Source organism: Haliotis cracherodii, unplaced genomic scaffold (genome assembly GCF_022045235.1).
Source record: "Haliotis cracherodii isolate W230 unplaced genomic scaffold, xgHalCrac1.p SCAF_2, whole genome shotgun sequence".
Taxonomy (NCBI): Eukaryota; Metazoa; Mollusca; class Gastropoda; order Lepetellida; family Haliotidae; genus Haliotis; species Haliotis cracherodii.
Window position 1 is genome coordinate 3,671,796 of NW_027266275.1, and position 24,948 is coordinate 3,696,743.

Below are 24,948 nucleotides of genomic sequence, written 5' to 3' on the forward strand. Positions count from 1 at the left end.
AAGTAATATGAAAGAATTGGGTTTAAGGTCTTTGGAGCTGGTTTCACAAAGCAATCCTTGGGTTACCACTGCTTTAACTCCCATACTTAGCATAGTCACTTTGTGACAGGGTCCCTGCACCTCCTGGAACCTAGATAACTTAATAAATGCAACAGAAAAAGTTAGGGATCATGAAAATAGTTTTGGATATTTTTATGAAATTGTGTGTTCAGTCTTAACTACAAAATATTCATGACCTCTAACTTTTTCTGTTCAGCATATGTTTGCCATGCTCCCAACCCTTCAGTTTCACTACATGTGTATTCACCTGTGAACATCTGGGTAGAATACTCTTCAGCAACCCATGCTTCCGGTTAAAGGCGACTATGCTTGTCATAAGTGGTGACTAACAGGGATGGGTAGTCAGACTCACTGACTTGTTTGATGCATGTCATGTATCCCAATTGTGTGGATCGATGCTCATGATATCAATCACTGGATTGTCTGGTCAAGAGTCGATTATTTACAGACCACCGTCATAAAGCTGGAATATTGCTGAGTGCGGCGTTAAACAAACAAACAAGCGTATCCTCGAAGAAGCACACAGTGTCCAACATTACCCAGGGGCTTCATCACTGCTGTAGACGAAGATATTCCTCTGTCAGTCATTTAAACAATAAATACATACTCTGTATGTACAAAATTTATTTCTTTTGATGATCTGATTGCACAGCAATACATTCATGATTCATGAAATGTTCAAATATACATAAATGTTTATGAAAATATCACAGTAATAAATCAACATTAAGTATGATGAACTAGAAAGGTCACACGCGGACGTGTTGCTGCAGATCCCTGAGGGTGTTGCTGCAAGCTGGTATACAAGATGTAGGACATTTCAAAAGACGACATCTTATGACAGAGAATAATGGAAGTCTTATCCACGGAGTGAGACATCTGAATATATCAAAAATACCATCAAACCCTCATAACCAGCCATGTAAAACCATCAACTGCCATTAATGAGATGAAACAACAGCTTTCGGTCTGTCAAAAAGGACGAGGTGAATAAGAGACGTTTCTAGCCTAATGGAAATGTCCAATTTTATATACGGAAAACTTTGTAACATTATTATGTAAATCATATATTCAAATTGTTGACAACTAGCCTTTTTTCTTTCTGAGATTTGTAAGTTTTTCACTTCTGGCATCATTAAATACATAAGAATGGCTACAATGAAAAAAAAGGCCTATTTTTCTCCTATTTCAACAGGAAATCTAGTTATGAGAACGTCTGTGACCCGAGATGAACTTATTACAGTATGTTGGTACTGTCTTTATCTGCATCTTCCAGGAGAATGATCTTGGGTCAAAGACGTGCTCACAAAAAATACAAATTGAAAGCAACCAAAATCATCCCTTTTGACACACTTTAACCTAGAGTACACACATAGTGTTGTGCTAGGTCCAAAACATGAACAAAGTCTAGTTCTCATTCATGTGAACATATCTGATAACTTTCATAATATCTGAATGTTTCATTTCTTAAATTATACACAACCTGTGGGCCAAAAAGTCTCCTTATCATGCCCTGTCCTTTCCTGAAACTCAGCATATACAATTACTGAGGTTGTGATCATTATCATGAAACAGTTCATGACTTTCTCAGTAAATGATGGATCCTGAGCAGTAGTTACCAAGGTAAAACACTTCCCTGGTTGCACTGATTAGCCCACAGCTACAGTAGTAGGACAGTTTCCCAGGTGCCAGTAGGAACACTTATTTTTGTAGGTATTACAACGGTACTACAACCATGACGTAGTATATTATATTGCTCCCTGAAGTTGCTGTAAAGTTATGACAAATGGGATAGAGCAAGTGAGTGGGTGAAACTGATAGTTTCCTGTTATTATTCCTCGTTTGCTGCCTGATTTTGCATCCCCAGCCGAAGGATGTGCTGCATCCAGGGTGGGCCTAGTAACCATGGTGCCCATGGTCATGTGACAGTGTAGAGGACATCCCCAGCAGAAGGGTGAGTTGCATCAGTGGTGGATCTGGTAACCATGGCGCCCATGGTCATGTGACAGTGTAGGGGATGAGTAGCATCCATGTCATCCAGCAGCACTGTCATTAGCTGGTCTGTGTAAAAAATTATTTAATCTCTGGCTCCCAATCTGCCATCTTGATGTCAATGAACAAACAAACATTACATTTAGGTTTAAAGTTCTTTGGAAACTGTTGAAGCAGAGATGTGACATGACACTTGACAGTAACGCTTGTTTCACTGTGAGTTTCTGTGATTAGTGATCACTCTCTCTAAAAGTTAACACTGAAACTGGGAACAATCACATGTTATATGACAGCAAAGTAATAACACTTTTTCTGTTACCTGATCAAGGACAGGTAAATCATAGGAGGAACCAACAAATAATATCCCTGGGATACTGTTAACAGATGAACATCAATGATAAACCAACTAAGTAACTAATAATGCCCCTGAGTTTGTCACTTGCAGAACTAACAAAATATTTGATGCATACGCCCATGTATACCATTAACAAGTAAACATATATATAAAAATTATAGTCATGGTTCTCAGGCACCGCTCGCATCATCATAAAGTTCGCTGCACATTTCGTTTTTATTTCCATAGAAAAAAAAAAAAAAAAAATCCTTTAATATTCCCAGTCCAACGGTAGTCAAAAACTGTATTCCAGTATTTTACTCATCAAGGAATACAAGGCCCTTTTCCAGGTTGATTGTACACAACTGTTTATTTGGTTCCACAACTAGTATTTGGTTTCATATTAATTTGAACCACCAAAAGACAAAAACACCGCCTGCCCGCAATATTTTTTAAAAAGCCATTGCCAATTCTTTTATTTTTTTAAGCCTTAATGCTCTCTTTCATAAAATGCTAGCAGTGTCACAGAGACCAATTCTATGACCATGTTTCATTTCATATTTTCCGGTGCAGTTCTTTACCCACTATCTGAATTACATTAACTGAAGATTTCAGTCTGTGAAACTTGTCGTCCTTCCAGTTTGCACTGTCTGCGGCCAACTTCATCTCAATCCTGTCAAGCAATATTAAAACCCCAGATAATCATCATCTAAACTCAGTTCTCAGTCTCCATATTCCAACACCACTTGACTTGTCAAGGTCACAGATCTGATTGAGCATTGCCTTGAAGCATGCAGCGCCCCCTTTTGGCAAGCGAGGACCAAACTGATCTAGTAGTTCCCGCGTTGCCGCCTGTCCATCGATGTGACACTGGAATGCAATATAGTTCCGAATGTCTGTCATAAGGTCAAGGTCTTTTGTGTCAACCTTGTCAGGGTTTCCGCCAATATCCTCATCCCCCTGCTTTGACAGATTGTGTCTGCGCCTCATCTTCGACAGGAGGTCATCGGACGACATGACTGCCGCATTGGCTGTCAGGGCCACTGCCCCGGACATACTTCCATCAAACATCTTGTCTTCGTTAGACTTCTCCGGCATCTGCAATACAGGAAGGAAGACACTGTAAAACACATTTGAACATACACTTGCTTGTCTAAAGTTCGACTTATGAAATCAAGACTACAAAGTCCAAAAAATAGTCTTTGAAAAGACTAAGGCTTAAAAAAATAAAAGAATTGGTCATCAGGCAATGGTTTTTGAAAATATAGTGCAGGCGGGCAGTGCCTTTTTTCCCTCTTTTTAATGTTGCTGTTCAAACTAATATGTAACCAAATAAACAGTTGTGTACAGTCAACCTGGGAAAGGGCCAAATACAGTATTTGACTACTGCTGGACCTGGATTTAAAAATAAATAAATTAAAATGGAAATATAAATGAAATGTGAGGCAAACTTTATGATGATGCGGGCAGGCCTAAGAACCAAGATTATTATTTTTTTAGCCTAATTGATTTCACTGGGAAATAGAAATTGATGATATTTTCAGAATGCATGTGAGCTAGCTTTATACTATCAATCCAACAGATACCAACCTAACAGCCATTCAGTGATCTCTTCCTACAAGTCTTGGATGCTAGGGAGCCATCCTCCCCATCCATCTGACAGGGAGTAAGGACAAGGCAAACTCACCTTAGATACAGTAGCAGATGGTGGTGGCGTCCGGGGTTGGATCTTGTCAGCAAGGAGGCTGTTTTTCTTCTTTCCAAATTTAGGTCTGAAAACACAGATTCAGATATTGACTAATTCACCTCATGATCTTCAGACACTAACAACATAAGAGTAAGCAGACACTAACAACATAAGGGTAAGCAGACACTAACAACATAAGAGTAAGCAGACACTTACAACATAAGAGTAAGCAGACACTAACAACATAAGGGTAAGCAGACACTAACAACATAAGGGTAAGCAGACACTAACAACATAAGAGTAAGCAGACACTAACAACATAAGAGTAAGCAGACACTAACAACATAAGGGTAAGCAGACACTAACAACATAAGGGTAAGCAGACACTAACAACATCAGAGTAAGCAGACACTAACAACATACGGGTAAGCAGACACTAACAACATCAGAGTAAGCAGACACTAACAACATAAGAGTAAGCAGACACTAACAACATAAGAGTAAGCAGACACTAACAACATAAGGGTAAGCAGACACTAACAACATCAGAGTAAGCAGACACTAACAACATCAGAGTAAGCAGACACTAACAACATAAGGGTAAGCAGACACTAACAACATCAGAGTAAGCAGACACTAACAACATACGGGTAAGCAGACACTAACAACATAAGAGTAAGCAGACACTAACAACATAAGAGTAAGCAGACACTAACAACATAAGGGTAAGCAGACACTAACAACATAAGAGTAAGCAGACACTAACAACATAAGGGTAAGCAGACACTAACAACATAAGAGTAAGCAGACACTAACAACATACGGGTAAGCAGACACTAACAACATAAGAGTAAGCGGACACTAACAACATAAGAGTAAGCGGACACTAACAACATATGGGTAAACAGACACTAACAACATAAGAGTAAGCGGACACTAACAACATAAGAGTAAACTGCAATCCCAGTGTCAGTTATGATGTCGAGTATCCCAGATACACCAGCTTCCTAGTGTTGAGTTTACTCTCCTACCCAGAGTTCCCTACTGTCACCCTCGGCAACCTAGTCCTTTGTCACAGGTCACAGTCCTCCGTTCAACAAATTACACATTCAACTAAAAGTCTACACACTTAGATAAGCATGTGTCGTGAAATGGTTGACTTTCTTTGACAAAGTATCCTAAATCATTAAAAACTATTTCATATTTATCCTTTGTTGATACTGGTTGTACAGCCCAACATGCAGACTTCAAAGCCAAATGGAGAGCTGGTGATACCGTCACTTTGATGTGTATTGACATATTGTCCCACTCTTCATCCTTGCAGATGTAGCATATTTTCATAATCATTAATAACAACAACAACATTGCCATCTCATCCTACCTGGTACCCATCCACTGCTGGGTGAACAGAGGCACATTTCGAACAAAGTAACTTGCCCATGAAGTTGCCACATGTGCTATAGTGTGGGGCAGGACCGAAGCCCTAGAAACTATCAGGAGCCAAGCTGCCGAAACACAGTCACCCATCCAAAGACTCCCCACCACCGACATTGTTTAACGTCACCTGATTTGTGACCTGTGCACTGTGCACTGTGCACAGGACCACGTTCCACTCCCCCAATACTTACTTGGCTCCTCCACCGTGCTGCCCTGTCCATGTTGGAATTCCGTCCAGGGCGGAGTGGCAGTGAGATCGAGACTTCTTCAGTGCAGCCACGGCCTGTTTGGCCACTTTCTCTGCCTCAGCCTCCACCAGAGCAAAGTCGGGTCGTCCGGAGCTCATGATCTTGTCATGCTGCAGTGCACCCTGGATTCCTGGATGGAAAACTCAAGTCAGTACAGGATCTTCCAACACATATATCTCCTGATCTGTGCATATATCACTCATTCAAATGCCTGTGCCAAATTCTAAACGATGTGAGAAAAATCTTCATCATAAATAACAACAACACATACATAAATAAATCTGGCCAAAGATGATCAATATTGCTAGGTGCAGCATTAAACAACAACAAATAAACAAACAAATAGATACTGAGGTAACTCTGATGAGAATTAGAATAGAGACTCCAAGTTCACAGAAATACCTCAATGGAATTTGTGTTTATGTCACCTGTTTTCTTGAAGAGTTCCTGCAAGACGTAGTCGTCGTTCTTCTTCTGGTCTGCGTCCTCATCCTTGTCCTTGTAGTCACTTTTTCGGTCGAGATGGGGGATCCGCTCACCCTCAAACTCTGCAACACACAATGGGGGCTCATGAACAGCCAGCCAACGTATGTTAGACAGGGTGTGTCACAATGCACACAGCATTTGGAAGGCCATATATTGACTTAGGAAAACCTCTGACGACGTTCCACTACAGTAACAGAAGGTTCTTCTAAATGTTGATAAACTTCCAAGCCAGGCAATATCAACAATGCCCAGGACCTGATGAATACATTTCAGTTGTAATACCCATGTTTTACAAATAACGTTTCATAAACAAGCCTCTTGATGTAAACACAATTGTGTTTGATAATTGGTTAAAAGTCACAATTTGTTTTAACATGAAAATTCCATGACATGAATCGAACCTGCAACCTCACATATCATGTTAAGTTTTGTAACCCATCGTTTCCCCACTGAGCTACCAGGGCAGGTGATGAGAAGTTGTTAAGTTTATCATGTCATGACTCCAGCTAGTCCATGATTGCAAGTTGTTTTTCTCTTGCATGCTTTAAGCGAATTCCTTTTATATCGCGACACACAATTTCACAATAGGGTATGTCGATGTTTTCTTATTTCTTCTGGTATTTCTTGTATTTTATTCAGTTCATAAGTTGGATAAAACACGCTTCCTCGGTTTTGGTTGTTAATGTAAAACCTTGACCTCCAGAAAAGCCCTCTGGCCTTCAGCCCTCGCTCGCAGATTTACATTTTCAACCAAAACCTCGGAGGCGTGTTTTATCCTATACATGTAATCTGTATTCATACATCAAACATGTGAATGAATAGTTCTCTCTCATGCATACATAGTTCACATTATCAAATGACACCACTCACACTCTTGCATACAACACTGTCTACATAATCACATGTACACTCTTGAGAAAACTAATTAACATACAATACATGACGGCCTCTTTAACATCAGTGACAGAATCACTTCATCACTCACTGGCATCTCTATTCCTCTTCTTCTTCTTTTTTTTCTTTTGTTTCCTATCCACATCCCTGAGGGTGTCCTTTGCGAGGGGTGTTTTGTGATCACTGTCTCGCTTTGAGGCAGCATGTGCCCCATTCAAGGCTCCACCGGGTTCACTCTTGGTGTTGTTCTTATCTTTCTCCATCCTCTGACTCAACATCCTGGCCATCTCTCGCATACGCTGAATCTCATCTGTGTCAAAAGTATTTTCAAATGAATCTTCTTTTGAGGATTTAGATTCCTTTTTCATTTCATCAAACCTGTTGACTTTTGACTTCGCTGTCTCTTGTTTCTTCACCGGCCTTGGGACCGTGACATCTGACCCAGTCCCTGCAAAGATGGCGCTGGTCTCCGTGCCCTCACCATCTCCAAGATCAGTCAAGGTAAATAGTTCATAGATGTCATTGGATTTAAAGAAGCGACGTTGTTTAGGATCTTTCAACACGCGGTTTGTTAGAAACTGCTTGAAGATTTGCCTGTAACAAAGAAACAACTTGAGACTCAACAACCAGATTCTGACCCATCAACACACCTGCTTGGAATTAAGCATCTGGTTTTTCCAGGTGTGCTAAAGATGTAGGCCAGTTACATTTATGAGTCACCAGTCCGCCTGACTTGTTGGGAGTAAACATTTTTTCAGATACTGATGGTAAAACTTTTCTTAATGTTAACAAAATCCCATCAAGCAGTGCATCTTTACCTGTGGTATATTTTCTCCTCGATGGTGCCAGATGTGAGAAGCCTGTAGATGGTGACCTGCTTCTTCTGTCCGATCCTCCACGCCCTCTCACGAGCCTGGGTGTCGGTGCTGGGGTTCCAGTCCGGGTCAAAGATTATCACACGGTTCGCTCCAGTCAAGTTCACACCCAGACCCCCGACTCGTGTTGTCAGCAGAAACACATAGATGGATGGATTCTAGCAAGAGTAAGCAATTGTTATGTTTGACAAAAAAATACATAAAATGCTTTATCATACAGGTCTCTTAACAAAGTATTTGTGCTAATGAAAAAGTGACTTGCAATGTCGCCATCCTCTCCTCCAAACACAACTAACTTGCCAGCATTCTATGGTGGGGAAGGCAGATTTATTCTTTTTCTTGCACAATCACATTATGATTTATGAAAGGGTAAAAATATTCTGCCCACTGAGAAATATGAACATGTGCCTGGACATCACGCTCCATAATGGATGTCACACATCACACATAGAATAATACAACATTCTTTCATTCGACAGGCATTCTTCGTTCATGTACCCTCCACACGCAGACAGGCATTCTTCATTCATGCACCCTCCACACACAGACAGGCATTCTTCATTCATGCACCCTCCACACAAAGACAGGCATTCTTCATTCATGCACCCTCCACACACAGACAGGCATTCTTCATTCATGCACCCTCCACACGCAGACAGGCATTCTTCATTCATGCACCCTCCACACACAGACAGGCATTCTTCGTTCATGCACCCTCCACACACAGACAGGCATTCTTCGTTCATACACCCTCCACATGCAGACAGGCATTCTTCATTCATGCACCCTCCACACACAGACAGGCATTCTTCGTTCATGCACCCTCCACACACAGACAGGCATTCTTCGTTCATACACCCTCCACACGCAGACAGGCATTCTTCGTTCATGCACCCTCCACATGCAGACAGGCATTCTTCGTTCATGCACCCTCCACACGCAGACAGGCATTCTTCGTTCATGCACCCTCCACACGCAGACAGGCATTCTTCGTTCATGCACCCTCCACACGCAGACAGGCATTCTTCGTTCATACACCCTCCACACACAGACAGGCATTCTTCGTTCATACACCCTCCACATGCAGACAGGCATTCTTCATTCATACACCCTCCACACACAGACAGGCATTCTTCTTTCATGCACCCTCCACATGCAGACAGGCATTCTTCATTCATACACCCTCCACATGCAGACAGGCATTCTTCGTTCATACACCCTCCACACACAGACAGGCATTCTTCGTTCATACACCCTCCACACACAGACAGGCATTCTTCGTTCATACACCCTCCACACGCAGACAGGCATTCTTCATTCATCCACCCTCCACACACAGACAGGCATTCTTTGTTCATACACCCTCCACACGCAGACAGGCATTCTTCATTCATCCACCCTCCACACACAGACAGGCATCCTTCGTTCATGCACCCTCCACACGCAGACAGGCATTCTTCATTCATGCACCCTCCACACACAGACAGGCATTCTTTGTTCATGCACCCTCCACACGCAGACAGGCATTCTTCATTCATCCACCCTCCACACACAGACAGGCATTCTTTGTTCATACACCCTCCACACGCAGACAGGCATTCTTCATTCATCCACCCTCCACACACAGACAGGCATCCTTCGTTCATGCACCCTCCACACGCAGACAGGCATTCTTCATTCATGCACCCTCCACACACAGACAGGCATTCTTTGTTCATGCACCCTCCACACGCAGACAGGCATTCTTCGTTCATGCACCCTCCACACACAGACAGGCATTCTTCATTCATGCACCCTCCACACACAGACAGGCATTCTTCATTCATGCACCCTTCACACGCATTTTTTGTTCATGCACCCTCCACATGCAGACAGGCATTATAGGTTCAGCGTTTCACTGTTTGACGTAACTACCTTATTGAACTGGTCAATGAGCTGCTGCCGGGAAGAAATGGGTGTGGTCCCATCCATACGGAGGTAGGAATACATCTGCTTCTGAACAAAAAACTCCATGATGTCCAGCATCTAAACATAAGAACTTACTTCAGCATAACAAACTCTGCAACTGAACAACATACATGTGTCAACATCAGAGGTCAGTGATGACACATGCTGTACATCAAAACACATGGTAGAAACAGAATATCATAAACTGAGAAAGCATCAGGCATATATATCCTATTATTCAGTCTGCACCTTCTAAAAATAACAGTCCAGTTCTCTCTCAGCCTGATATCAATGTTTCTGCATACCATACTGCTCCCCTGACATACAGTCCCACACAGTGATCTACTGACTGAACAGCAAGACTGTGTCCCACCCACCGATCTGCTGACTGAACAGCAAGACTGTGTCCCTGCCTACAGTCCCACCCACCGATCTACTGACTGAACAGCAAGACTGTGTCCCACCCACCGATCTACTGACTGAACAGCAAGACTGTGTCCCACCCACCGATCTACTGACTGAACAGCAAGACTGTGTCCCTGCCTACAGTCCCACCCACCGATCTACTGACTGAACAACAAGACTGTGTCCCACCCACCGATCTACTGACTGAACAGCAAGACTGTGTCCCTGCCTACAGTCCCACCCACCGATCTACTGACTGAACAGCAAGACTGTGTCCCACCCACCGATCTACTGACTGAACAGCAAGACTGTGTCCCACCCACCAATCTACTGACTGAACAGCAAGACTGTGTCCCTGCCTACAGTCCCACCCACCGATCTACTGACTGAACAACAAGACTGTGTCCCACCCACCGATCTACTGACTGAACAGCAAGACTGTGTCCCTGCCTACAGTCCCACCCACCGATCTACTGACTGAACAGCAAGACTGTGTCCCACCCACCGATCTACTGACTGAACAGCAAGACTGTGTCCCATCCACCGATCTACTGACTGAACAGCAAGACTGTGTCCCTGCCTACAGTCCCACCCACCGATCTACTGACTGAACTGCAAGACCGTGTCCCTGCCTACAGTCCCACCCACCGATCTACTGACTGAACTGCAAGACCGTGTCCCTGCCTACAGTCCCACCCACCGTTCTACACCCACAGTTCTACTGACTGAACAGCAAGACTGTGTCCCACCCACCGATCTACTGACTGAACAGCAAGACTGTGTCCCTGCCTACAGTCCCACCCACCGATCTACTGACTGAACAGCAAGACTGTGTCCCACCCACCGATCTACTGACTGAACAGCAAGACTGTGTCCCACCCACCGATCTACTGACTGAACAGCAAGACTGTGTCCCTGCCTACAGTCCCACCCACCGATCTACTGACTGAACTGCAAGACCGTGTCCCTGCCTACAGTCCCACCCACCGATCTACTGACTGAACTGCAAGACCGTGTCCCTACCTACAGTCCCACCCACCGTTCTACACCCACAATTCTACTGACTGAACAGCAAGACTGTGTCCCCACCACCGACCTACTGACTAAACAGCAAGACCGTGTCCCTGCCTACAGTCCCACCCACCGTTCTACACCCACAGTTCTACTGACTGAACAGCAAGACTGTGTCCCACCCACCGATCTACTGACTGAACAGCAAGACCGTGTCCCTGCCTACAGTCCCACCCACCGTTCTACACCCACAGTTCTACTGACTGAACAGCAAGACTGTGTCCCACCCACCGATCTACTGACTGAACAGCAAGACCGTGTCCCTGCCTCCAGTCCCACCCACCGTTCTACTCTGACTGAACTGCAAGACTGTGTCGCACCTACTGTTCTACTGACTGAACAGCAAGACTGTGTCCCACCCACCGTTCTACTGACTGAACAGCAAGACAGTGTCCCATCCACCGTTCTACTCTGACTGAACAGCAAGACTGTGTCCCACCCACCGTTCTACTGACTGAACAGCAAGACTGTGTCCCACCCACCGTTCTACTCTGACTGAACAGCAAGATCGTGTCCCTGCCTACAGTCCCACCCACCGTTCTACACCCACAGTTCTACTGACTGAACAGCAAGACTGTGTCCCACCCACCGTTCTACTCTGACTGAACAGCAAGACTGTGTCCCACCCACCGTTCTACTCTGACTGAACAGCAAGACTGTGTCCCACCCACCGTTCTACTCTGACTGAACAGCAAGACCCTGTGTTCTTGCTTCTGCCACAGCTTCAGAAGCGCCTCCACCACCATCATCTTCCCTGATCGTTTGTAGTAGCCATAGTCCAGCGTCTCATCCCCATGAGTGTCCTCTCCCACCAGGATCCGGGGCCCACCTGTCGACAGGTCAGGATGATTACACACCTTCCGCAGTGTGATCAGACCAGCAAATATCTGAAAATAAGTTTGGAAAACATGAAACTTACAGAAGAGAATGACAGGGTTGCATTTGGGTAATGATACCATCATTAGCATGACTGCATTCTGACACTATTGGGTGCGTTTAATCTTGACAACATAAACGCTGTGTCCTTATTGTACAAAGGGGGCGATCGGGTAGCCTAGTGGTTAAAGCGTTTGCTCGTCACGCCAAAGACCTGGGTTCGATTCTTGTCATGGGTACAATGTGTGACGCCCATTTCTGGTGTCCCCCGCTGTAATATTGCTGAAATATTGCTGAAAGTGGCGTAAAACCATACTCACTCACTACTGTACAATGAGCTTTTAAGACCGAATCTAAGTGATCAACTCATGTGACTTGAAGTGGTCAAATAGTGATGAATAAAATATAGTAGCAGGACCCTGATGTATGGAGTTACTAGAGTCCCATGGTTTGAGCTATTAGAGAAAGTTTCTTGATTTATAGTTTACACGACTCAGTCTTGCTTAGTAACTGTACTTGTAATTGTAAAAGCTCTTTGTGAACAAGTCAGTCAAGATAGTTTCATAAACAAAATACTACGTTACTATAATTGCTTTCTAAATGTGTGTAGATTGAGTGCAGCTGCACTGTGACCGACCTTGTACTTGCCGGAGAGGATGGCCTGACATTCCCGGGAGTCGAGGTACTCCTGATACACTTCCCTCTGCTCCTCCGTCAGCCGGCAGAACAGCACCTGGGCAACAGCAGCAGCAGCAACGTGAACAACAGCAGAAGCAACGTGAACAACAGCAGCAGCAGCAGCAACAACATTAGCAACAGCAAAATCTCCACCACAAACAGTGCAATGGAAACATGTCTGATCATACTGATCTGTATTTAACATTGAAAGTGCCCCAATTACCTGTTCATTCTTCTGAGGTAGATTTAGGCCTACTTTGACATCAGCTTTCATTCTGCGCAGCAGGAACGGATTGATCGTATCTCTCAAAACAGTGGCACACTTGTAGGCGGTCTCCACCTGTATCAGATGGACAACTGTATCATGTTCGCTAGAATGTTAAAACACATAGTCTATTTTGGGCTGAAGAAATCCTGACAACTTGGTCCAGAACCAATGTTTGGTGTTTGTTGATTTACGCCGCACTCAGCAATCTTCACGCGTCCCAGAGGCAGTAACAATATTTTACCTGTGTATGGAGCCTGGCCATGCCGACAGGCTTCATTTGTATATATATATATATACCCTGGACCCATGTGTCATTACAGCATGATTTAGATAGTTATAATGTACCTAGTAACCTCACTAATTTAGCACAAGTTTCTCTTGCACTTCTCTTGCTCATGGGCTTCAAGTATCTGTGTTGCTATATACTGCGAGCTATTTATGTTTATTGTGAACAAAAGTGGTGCCAAGTTCCAATTTTCCCATCTTGTTTGCAACGATGTTAAAGTCAGCATGGTCAGTTGCAGCCATTTGGTAACCATGGATACAGAAGAAAAAAAATGTGAAAGAAAAATCAATTTGTTTTGGCTATCACTTTTGAAGGGAAAAATCGTTTTTGAATGGATATTTCAGTCAAAATATACAAATAAAACAAAATTTGTTAGATTTCATTTACCTAATTGGTACCCAGATCCCAGAACACATTGCCATAAGTAGCGTTTGAAAGGCGTATTGAGTGAAGCAGAACACCGGTCATACCGTGCAGTCCTAGCAATGAATACATGTATGTCCTTAAACCCAAGACTGCTGTTACCTGGACCTGGGTGGCGTTGGCATAGCCTCCCTGCACGATGGGCACGGAGAAGTGCTGCAAGAAGTCGGGGAGCATGCCCAGCTTGCCGGGGAAGATGAAGTCAAACAGTGACCACAGCTCCTTCAAGTGGTTCTGTATCGGGGAGCCGGAGAGTATGACTCGGTGCGGCGTGCGGAACTAGATGAAACACACGCGGGAGTAAACGCACAATCAAGCAATATTAATCTTCAAGTTTAACATCATAATAATCAAAACAGTTCTTGACTCAATTAAAAAAAGATGTCTTAAAGTAAGATTGCCATTATTCCTATATAATATCATTATAGTCCTGAACTGGTCACGTTTGGGACAGCGTTTAAATTGTTCATCTGTTTATTCCTGGATGGATACCAGGTATGAAATCCCACTAGTCACCAGGCCATTTAGTTTCGACTTCCATGCATAGTAACTAGACTTGAGGAAAAAGCTACTGGTATCAAACTCAAGCTGATCCCTGGTTTATCGAAACTGTTGCCCCACCTGTTTACAGGCGAGCGTGATCTGAGCATCTGGGTTGCGTATCTTGTGTCCCTCGTCCAGGAAGACGTAGTGCCAGTTGTAGGGCAGGACGACGTCCTGGTGGATGACCAGGGTGCTGAAGGAGGTGACCAGCACCCCCTGGTTCCGCACCACCCCATACACCAAGTCACGCTGCCACACAAAACATTTGTCAGCCAATAAATAGACAGTTATATTGAGCATAACAGAATTCATGAGTCATTCACTCTGTTTATTGATATGTTACTTATGTACAATGTTTTTTCTTGAAATATATCATAAACACTTTTCCAGTAGTCTTATTCCTGATGTACAACTGTTCATTCTGAATTAGTTAATGCTTACAAAGTGTTAAGAAGGGATTCTGGGGATCATTAACATGATAATGAGATAGTATAGGAGTTTACTGCGATTGGTTGAGAGCTGGGTGAGCTTCAGGTGGGGTGGGGTGGGGTGGGGTGGGATGGGGTGGGGTGGTGTGGGATGGGGTGGGGTGGGGTGGGGTGGGGTGGGGTGACTGAATTTGAACTATTGAAGTTCATCACAATGTCCTACTGTGTGTACTCACCTCCTTGCCACTGTACGAACCAGATGAGTGCAGAATGGCCACCCGGAATGGAGGCCACCATTTGTGAAACTCCTTCACCCACTGATGCATCACAGTCGCTGGACATACAATCACACATGGTCCCAGGCCCGAATATCTGCAGGCAGAACCAGTTGGTCATACAGCACACTCGACATAAATGAGGATACTGTGACAGCATGTAGCCTCCATACTCATCGTCTCCACTGGGCCCTCAATATCAGCATGTTATGCCCTATGTTCATAATTCACATGAAAAATAGTATTTGTTATCACTCACGTCATCAAAATATGTTACAATAATAATTATTGGTGGGTTCTTTCTGACTATTTGCTACAACTGTCTTCGTTAAATTCAGGGTTGATTATCCGACATTCACTTACGGAAAGTTTTTGTTGCGCAGTTTACTGTATTTGAGAGCCGCCAGGAATGCAATAGTCTGAATGGTTTTGCCAAGTCCCATCTCATCGCCAACAATACCACCAGCCTCCTGGCAGTGGAGCTCCCACAACCATCGCACCCCCACTCTCTGGTACCTGGGAGAGTCAGAGTCAAAGCATAACTACACAAGCCACACAAAACTCAATAAATGAAAGAATTGAAAACGGATTTCTAAATGACATAAGAAAATATTTTTGTAAATATACTTCATCTAGTGAAATATTCCACACGTTATTCCTGTAACAGAAGTCCAAAAACATATATTAACGTACTGGTAGAGGTTTTTCCAGATACATCCTGGCACTTGGAGTCCTCCCTCAAATTCCTCGTCCTCCTCCGAGTCATTATCATCGTCCCCTCTCGCATCCATCTTTGACTCGCGCTCAAACTTCTTCAGCAGCTCAGTCCTCTGGTATTCCCTGTTCAGACATCAGTGAATGAATAAATGTGTCAACCTCTACATGTGTACTATACCAAGCCATACTAGAGTCCTCTGGTATTCCCTGTTCAGACATCAGACTATGACAAAATCTGCTCAGATCTTCTTCCTTTTACTGTCATTTCCAGCATAAAGAATATTCTATGGATTTTTCAAGCATTTGCAAGTTTGTTTCAAACTTTGCTTGTAAAGGTTGACTCACTGCACATCATTAATTATCTTCTAACACGCGAAGCCACCTGTCAAAAGAATTGGAAACAAAACTGGACTCAAAGTTTTAACATCTCCAGCGAGATAAACACACATACTTCAGTCTCCTCTGGTAGAATCTCTCATCCCCATCATCCTTGGCCTTGTGGATGCTGGTGTCTTTCTTCACCTTCATTATCTGCTGCTTCGCGACACCATCAACATATGCCGGGGGAACATGCCTCTCTGGTAGAAACGCCTTCCGTTCCTTCCTCCTCTCTAACAGCTCTGCAACAAGCAGTTTAGAAACCATAAAACATTGTAAGAAAACTGTCAACAAGGTCATACTCAACCCATGTACAGTATCCTATTAGAGAAGACTGCCTCCATGGTCAGATGGAAGGTTGGTGGTAAGAGAGGTTCGACCCCTGGTCGAGTCATACCAAAACACATTAAACGATAGTACTTGTCACCCTGCCTGGAGCTCAGCATTAAGGTGGTGTAACAAGGACCAGTCTGCTCAGAGTCAGACTACTGTGTCTGAGTGGGTTATTTGTGTTAAACTGTGGCATGGTATCTCAGTGGGCTAGCACTATAAAACCAGCTTTAGACCCGAGTAGTACAAGCCCCCCACACACATGCAAGTCCAATAATCTTGAATGTGACGTTATATCCAAGGTCCCATCACCCCTCTGAGAAGAGTCTGTGAAAGTACTACTGCTGCTGCCCAGTTTCTTGGATAAGTGCAGTGAGATGAAAAGTAGATTAGAATTTGTGAGTACTTGAAAAGTACAAACAGAATCAGCCCCTTCACCTAACCCAGAAGGCCCCAGAAATCATTACATTCCTCCACAGGTGAAACTTGGCGAAATTACATGAAATACATGCTAACTACAACTAGACCAGATTGAAGCATCCTGCCTTCTAGCATGTCCAGTTAATATAATGAGGAATGCCAAACCTTAGTAAGCAACCAATATGCACTTTGGGTAAAAATATATCACTTACAGTTTGGACAAACACATGTCTAATGCAACACAACTTTAAAGAATTAAATCCCCATGGCCTAGTCCTTATATCTCAAGATTGTCATCAGTTGTCGTATGTAGGTATTCAAATAACACAACCACAACATGCTGAAGTCTTACGCACCCTCTACAGGGTCAGGTGAACTTTATGATCAACCAATCAGCATCGAGGTTTCTAAATTCTTGGTGCAAGCAAGCAAAGAATTCAGAGCAGCATATCTGATTTATGTATCTTAAAAGCGAAATAAAATGGACAGTCCAAAAGGTTTCACTATCATATTGCTTTTGACATTTCATACACTACCTAATGCATCATCCTCCTCCTCAATGGCCTGTTCTGATGGCTGCCATTCACCACCGCTGTCATCCCGGTCATTCTCTTCATCTCCAAATGATGCTTCTCCATTCCCATAACTCCTTCTCCCTCGACGCTGGTACCTTGCTTGAGTGTAGTCAGTCTCCCGATCATACAACTTATGGTCCCTCTCATCAAACAGGTTAGACTTCTCACTCTTCCTCTTTTTCACAGGAGACAGACCGTCAACACTGTGGTTCACACCCGATTTACCATTGGCAGACAGTTTATGTTTTTTCTTGCTTGCACCATCCTTTGAAGTGGTTGTTCGCTGTTTAAGTTTGGCTTGTTTCTTGTTCTTGATAATTGTTCCAAAGGGAGTCATGTGACCAAGTCTTATCATCCTGTCTCTCTCCGATTCTCTCTTTTTTCCAGATGTCAAACCTGCTTCAAGACCTTTTCCTGAAAGAGCAAATACAACATTGAAATATGGTTAGCTTTTCTTATAATCAATGAAGATGCAGGAGAATGTCCTTCACCAAAGAGAATTTACCAAGTTAACATCCATAGCCTGTGTCCATAACAAAGGAGACATTCTTTCTTAAACTCAATCCCAAAACAGAATGCTGAGGTCAGTGAGTGGAGTTTTATTCTCCCACTGGTTTCAGCAGCTTCCAGCTATTTCATTAAACCATTGCCACAGTGTGATAACAGCTACCTTGTTGTCCGAGTGGTGCTACCAGCACACCTGCATCAATCTTGACATTGTCCATCTTAGTCTGCAATACGCTCTTCCTTGATTCCAACTTTTTCAGATGCTTCAGCTATCACCATGAAACCAAAATATGCATTACAATGTGAGATTTACATCCAGCTATCATCCTATGTAATATCCTTTTACATACCAAGACAGAGATTACTTCCTGGCTTTAAGCATGTTAAGAAGTTATCTCTCAAGACAATGCTAATGAAAAGGGACATTTTACCTTATTGTCTCTCTGTTTCTTAATAGCTTCTATTGTGTGCCTCACATCTCGACTGACTCCCTCAGTAGACTGAGGCATTGATTCCATCACTTTGTTGATGTGAGTCAATTCCTGATTGGCCATTCTGGAATCATGTCAAAATCATAAGTTATTCATATTTTTAATTTTCATCCACAGCATCAATTTCAGTGATGAAAATAACGTAAAAAAAGGATAAAACAATACAAAACACAGCACTCACTTGAAGTCGTCATCAACGGCTGTCATCTCCTTCGTGAGAATTCGACGTAACCTCTCCTCTTCCTGCAACGCCATAGCCTGGTCCGCCTGGGCCATCACACCTGCATACAGACAGAAGCATCATTACATGGGATGATATTAGCTCATCATGCGTACATACTCTTCAAAGAGTTTGCATCTTCCGTACTGATGACTCAAGTTAGTATCACTCAGTTTCTTTGAGTAACTTCTAATTATTAGGTTACAGTACAATTTTACTTGTAGTCATTGTCACGATTTGCTGGAATTAATGTAATTGGTTTGCAAAAAGGTTGTGTCTCACAAATTGCTTTTGAAAATTATAACCACAATTAAATGAATAAAATTAAACAATATCAGGGATAAAAATCAACACTAGTAAGCAATGTAAGTAGTTATCTTATCATAAATGTCATCTCTTCCCAGTGTTCCAATAACATCATGCCCTTTTTATCATGTGTTAACACACTTTGGTTATACACTAATACAGGGTCACCTGGTTTTATCCTTTAATACTTATGTCCACCTACCTTCTTCGAAATCCTGCTGGTTGAAGACACCAAGTCCCAGACCTTCTAGCTCTGAGTGTTCTTCGAGCAGAGCCTTAGGGATGAGTCTTGTGTTGACATGGAAGCCTGCCTTCTTCTCCTCGGCCACCTCCCCTTCTTCCATATCATCAGCCATACTGGATGGTCCTGCTATTGGCTCAGCTTCAATCAAAATGGCAGATCTCTGAGCACCTAATCCTGTTGCCGCGGATGCCATCATTGTGTCACTGCTTTCTTCCGATTAAAGTAAGTCCACCTTTTTATTTCTCATCTAGAACATAAAGAACGGAAAATAGTAACATTCAACATTGACATTTTAATGCTATTAATCATGTGCGATATATTAAAAGATCTGCTTTCAAATTAAGTAAATAGTATTGCCATCATAATCAATGTCTTGTCAGGATGACTGCTACACACAGAGAATAAATAAATGCATACAGGTCTTAATTTACAGCTTCGCGTTGCCCATTGAAAGCAAACTTATTATTTTCATTCTGTATTTATTGAAGAAATGTGTTATCTAGTCAATACTCTGATAAAATTATCACATCGAAAAACATAATGACACGAGGGCTACGTCCGACACGCACACTCTGATTGATACTTTTGCTGAATTGCTGTTCTGTTGTTTGGGTCGGACGTAAACAAATAAACATGTCAAACTTTGCCTTTGGCCTTCATTTTATTACAGTAAGCATGATCAAAATTACCAATTAGGTCTGACTGGTGTTCCTAAATTCAGTACGACGCGATTCGGAAACAGAAATGCTTTCCCAACACATGTGTAACGTCACGTAACAGCAAAACTATCTCCCGTGATGAGAAGTGCTAACCTCGCACGTCGCCATCTTTGTATTTACTGGGGAAGCCTTGTTGGGGACTATATTTAGTAACTATCACGTGACTACGGCATTTCGAATGTCTAATTTTAGAACGATTCCGCAAAGGACTTGCTGAACCGAATGACAAAGCGAAATAAGGAATTTTTGGTTCTTCAAAATAGGAAATACAGGAATATATAATTGATTGAAACACGTTTTGTGACGAGACAAAAGCTCTCGTTTATTCTGTATAAGTTTTACGAGTCTACTTTTAATTCCGTAAAGGAGTTATGCGGATTGAAATATGTTTGGTGTGGTTGTTTTTAACGGCGCACTCGGAAACATTCCATCTATAATGACGACGGCGTGTAAAATCATCGAGTCTGGACCAGACAATCTAGCCATTGATTACATAAGCATCGTTCCACGCAACAAATTGGATACGATGACATGCATCAACCAAGTCAACGAGCATCGTCGAGGTGTGTGTGCATGCAGGCGGTTGTGTGTGTGTGTGCGCACGCGCACATGCACGCACGCACGCACACCTCATATACTTGCCTGTCAATTCCTGATTCTGTTGGGCATTGTATATATTCTGTATAACATACTAGAGACCATTTGTTAAGTAAAAATAAACTGCTTTTATACAAATTTTGGCACTCAATCTAATTTGTTTGTCAATTGGGTGTCATAGGTTCAGCGGTGGACGTATGCAGTGTCCACCAATGGTCTTGATACTGGCATGAGATCGAGGCCACGGCACCGTGAAAATAGAGAAATCAAATTCTCCAACTCTATATTTTAACCAGGCAATATTGTTTATTTTATAAACAAGCAGAAAAAAAACTTTCTTTTCCGTTCTTCTATGGCGGCGTTATTTTGTTCGTGAAATGTGTTAGTCCGCACATTTCTGCGTACTTGCAGTGTGTCATTGTTACGTTTCATCAAATTCTCTGCACCAAAACCTATGGATACATTCGGGCAATAACTTGAATTCGGTCACAGATAATGTGAATGTTTTACGATCCAAATATTACCGCCTCAATTTCAGTTACAAGTGAAACCGTTTTTTCTTTTTTCTTTCTTTACGTTATAAATACCTTATATTATAGTACATTTGTAGGGGAGATAACTGCAAACATAATCAAATACAATGCCGCGTGGTCTCGTGTGAACGTTCAATGTGCTAAATATCACCGCCAACGTTCCAAACATCACCGTCTTAATTTCAGTTATGAGTTAAAACCACACACACACACACACCCCCCCCCCCGTCCGATTATATCCTTATATTATATTACACTTGAAGGGGAGAAAACTGCAAACATAATTAAATAAAATGTCGGGTGGTCTAGCGTAACGTTCGTGATCACCCTCACGAAATTCACTACATGCGGGATTTCTATTTCTATTACATGATATCATTTTACATTGATGCAACACATTAGAAAAAAATGCATGTTTTGTTTTGAATGGCTGATATTCGTCTACGCTTACGTTAATGAATAAATTAATGCAAAAACTCAATTTGAACCAGATACCAATCAAAGCGGGACGATACCAGTCAAAGCGGGACACAGAAGGATGACGTCATACTATTGTTACGTCACGGTACTCCCCAGATTCATGTTGGTGCCACACGAGGATGGCGTGCTTGTAACAGGCACTGGTGTCTTCATCAATGGGCGCTAAATTCTCAGCTCTTCTAAGCCGACTCAGAAAGAATAAGACAGCTCCCAACATGGACGACAAACTAGAAAAGATAATTTTACAGGGATTTCTCAAAGCTCCACGCGCTACCGAAGAGGAGGTCATGAAACAGTTGCAAGAGGAGGGAATAATTCCGACACTTCGAAGACTGGGGGGCGTGGCATTCGAGGTCCCGCTAGTCGCCGACAAACCGAGGGGACAAGCCCGACGTCGCGTTCAGTTCAGCTCTCATAAGAAGAGCCTGTGGTCTCGAGAGGAGAAGATGATTATTGCTGGCATACACAAGGAGGAACACCTGGATCTCCGGAGGAAGACCGCTCGGAAGGAGGAGGAGAAGAGGCGACGAGCGGCTGAGAGGAAGAGCCAGCAGCAGATCCTGCGTCAGTTGAACCGGTCGGAGAAGCTCTACAGGAAGATGGCGGCCGTAGAGAACAGGAAGAGGGAGCTGGAACTATTGAGGAAGAGGGTTCTTCCTCCCATCCGGAAGGATGTGTCGGACACAGGCGGCTAGTTTTGATAAACTGCGGATATTTTTCAAAATGAAATTCGGATGTCATGATCACTTCCAGTGGCTGGTGGATTTCCAATTCCATGTTTTAGCTGGGGGTATATAATCAGTACATACTATATATTTAATGATTACATTGTATTAATACGTCATATGGTCATCAAATGCACTTGATCGAATTATATAGAGATAACAAGCATTGTCAATTTTACATAATGATCATAACGGTATACATTATTTTACATTAAACTTGATACCTATTGATTATATCTACCTTTACTTGTGTTTCTTGTCAATTTCCCCCAAACTGATATACGGCAATCACAAAAAGCCCACAGAAAGAGGACATATTCACGTTTTCTTCTGAATTCTTATTCAAAGGTGATGGTAGGAAGGGAAATTGTTTCATGATTTCTCCAGGAAGTGATCAAAACTTTTCTTGTCGATTCTGGCTGCAGAGGAACGAACCATTCTCAACAGGTTGGTTGGTTGAGAGAGTACCCCTGCAACCCCTCTGCTTTTGTTTTTGTTTGTTGTTTAACGCCACGTTCAGCAGTATTCCAGCTATATGACATGGTCCGCAAATAATCGAGCCTGGACCAGACAACCCAGTGATTGTTAGCATCGATCTACGCAATTAGGATACGATGACATGCATCACCCAAATCAGCAGGCCTGACCACCCGATCCCGTTAGTCGCCTGTTAACGCAAGGTTGGGTTGCTGAAGACCTATTCTCTACCCGGATATTCACGGGTCGCATCTTCATCCATGTAGGTATTGGTACTGTTGAGAGTGAGTGAGCTTATTATGAGCTTATCATGTTGAGTCGCAAGGGCTTCAAAGACCACGGTTCTATTTTGTAACATACTCTCAAAAAAAAAAAAAAATAAAGAAACGCAAAATTGATTTTTCATGTATATTTTATATATAATATGAATAATCAACAGATGGTAATCGAGTGTTCAAAATCATTGTTATTGGCCCAGGTTCCATATGGTACACATGGAACAGTTGATTTTCAAGGTGAAGGTCATTTGTTCTCAGCATCTTGTATAGCCACTATGAGTTCAAAACTTTCTGGCATCATCCCATGGAAGCAATCATGCAGATCCCGAATTGTGGCCTGGAGAATGTTCACGCACTCTGCCTGCAGCGCTTGTGTCAACTGTCTGAGTTTCTGTGGTTGTTGCTGACAGGCTCACAGTCTTGAGCCAGTGCATCTCATAAATCCCCGGGCGTTGTCTTGTTGGAAAATGACGTTCGCTTGTTGTTTAATGTGAAGGGCGTGTGGCCGGAGAATCTCATCAGTGTTACGTGCCGTTAAATTCCCCATGACTTTGACTAAATCTGTCCTACCAGTGTATGAGGTGACAGCCCACATGACCACACTGCCACCACCAAATCTGTCCACTTCCTATATGCAGTTAATTCGTGCATAACGTTCCCTGAGACGCCTGTAAACAGGACGTCAAACATCTGCACTGCGAAGCATAAAACGTGACTCGTCACTAACCAAACCTGTCTCCATCGCAGTTGTGGCTATACTCAGTGACCTTGACACCACTGACGCATCCGACGGTGCAGGTCCGGCAAAATGACGATCTGGTCCTGTAGCGCGAATACCTTCAGCGGGTAAACGGTTCCTCACCTCACCTTATTGCTGTAGTTGTAGAGGTAGCGGTGGTGGTTCTTTCAGGTGACGTAGCCACATGAATCTGTCCTGTGCTAGTAGGGATGCATGGTCCAACGGATCTGGGAAGGGTCACGTGGTGTCCCGTGTGTCTAAGGGGTCTAGTCTTGTAATGGTCATCTATGGCCAAAAATTATTCTCCTGTTCGCAGTCGCCTGATGGCGTTGTGGGGGTGGGCTTCCCTCAGTCGTGGCGAATGTTTTTATAGCCCAACCCTAAAGTGATGTTGCACATGAATGTCATGTTGGTGTGTTTCTGCGCCAGGCTCTGATTCGGTTGTGTGTTCACTATATTTCTGCAGTACCATTCTTTCCACACAAGTAAATCCCAATCCATGCAGAAATGGATTTTTAGGTATTATTATTGTATGGTGGTCAGATATTTGCGGGTTTTTTTCAATTTTTGCTTGTATTTTTTAGCAAAGTATATTTCATGGTCTATGGTTTTCCAAGTATGCTGCACAGGTGGCGTCTGAGGTGCAGCAATTCACAATTCGTTGTGCAGAGTTGTGTCCCTTAGGCATGCCAGAAACCAAAGATATGAGTTTGAATCCTGGTTTTCCCACATTATGTTTCTAGGTTTGTCACCACCATACTGAAGCTGGTGGTTTTCACCAAGTGGGAAACGACTTCGAAAACTGCATCACTTCAGGCTCTCCTCCCACATGAATCTGACATACCCTGATATAAATGAAATACTGTTGAAAGCCGTGTTAAAATCAACTCTACCCTACCATTCAACTCACCCACCCTACCCCATGCCTGTGGATTCAAAAACAACAGAAACATATTGTCCTTTATACAATTATTTTAGTTTTTATTACGGAAATATTTA

The 24,948-nt window shown here is 43.0% G+C and overlaps 1 protein-coding gene across 1 annotated transcript; it reads right to left on the reverse strand.

Annotated features, from left to right (window-relative positions):
• Positions 1-768: 768 nt before the first annotated feature.
• Positions 769-20,184, reverse strand: LOC139469486 (DNA excision repair protein ERCC-6-like). Its single transcript, XM_071251671.1, has 22 exons — positions 20,091-20,184; positions 19,360-19,648; positions 18,813-18,912; positions 18,572-18,695; positions 18,304-18,409; positions 17,595-18,047; positions 16,382-16,550; positions 15,907-16,053; positions 15,577-15,729; positions 15,175-15,310; positions 14,589-14,759; positions 14,070-14,246; positions 13,214-13,330; positions 12,950-13,045; positions 12,108-12,323; positions 9,928-10,038; positions 7,957-8,171; positions 7,230-7,732; positions 6,187-6,306; positions 5,702-5,888; positions 4,074-4,158; positions 769-3,484 (listed from the first exon to the last, which is right to left on the reverse strand). The coding sequence occupies exons 2-22, from the start codon at positions 19,595-19,597 to the stop codon at positions 3,092-3,094; spliced, it is 4,017 nt and encodes a 1,338-aa protein (XP_071107772.1). The 5' UTR covers positions 19,598-19,648; positions 20,091-20,184; the 3' UTR covers positions 769-3,091.
• Between the last annotated feature and the right edge of the window lie 4,764 nt (positions 20,185-24,948).

Bases quoted from the DNA above. Each gene is read 5' to 3' on its own strand.
- LOC139469486 (XM_071251671.1), bottom strand. From the start codon at position 19,597: ATGATGGCATCCGCGGCAACAGGATTAGGTGCTCAGAGATCTGCCATT. The intron at 18,410-18,571 runs GTAAAATGTCCC...TCATGGTGATAG, and splicing joins AGAAACAGAGAGACAATAAG to CTGAAGCATCTGAAAAAGTT. The intron at 5,889-6,186 runs GTGACATAAACA...TTTTCCATCCAG, and splicing joins GGAACTCTTCAAGAAAACAG to GAATCCAGGGTGCACTGCAG.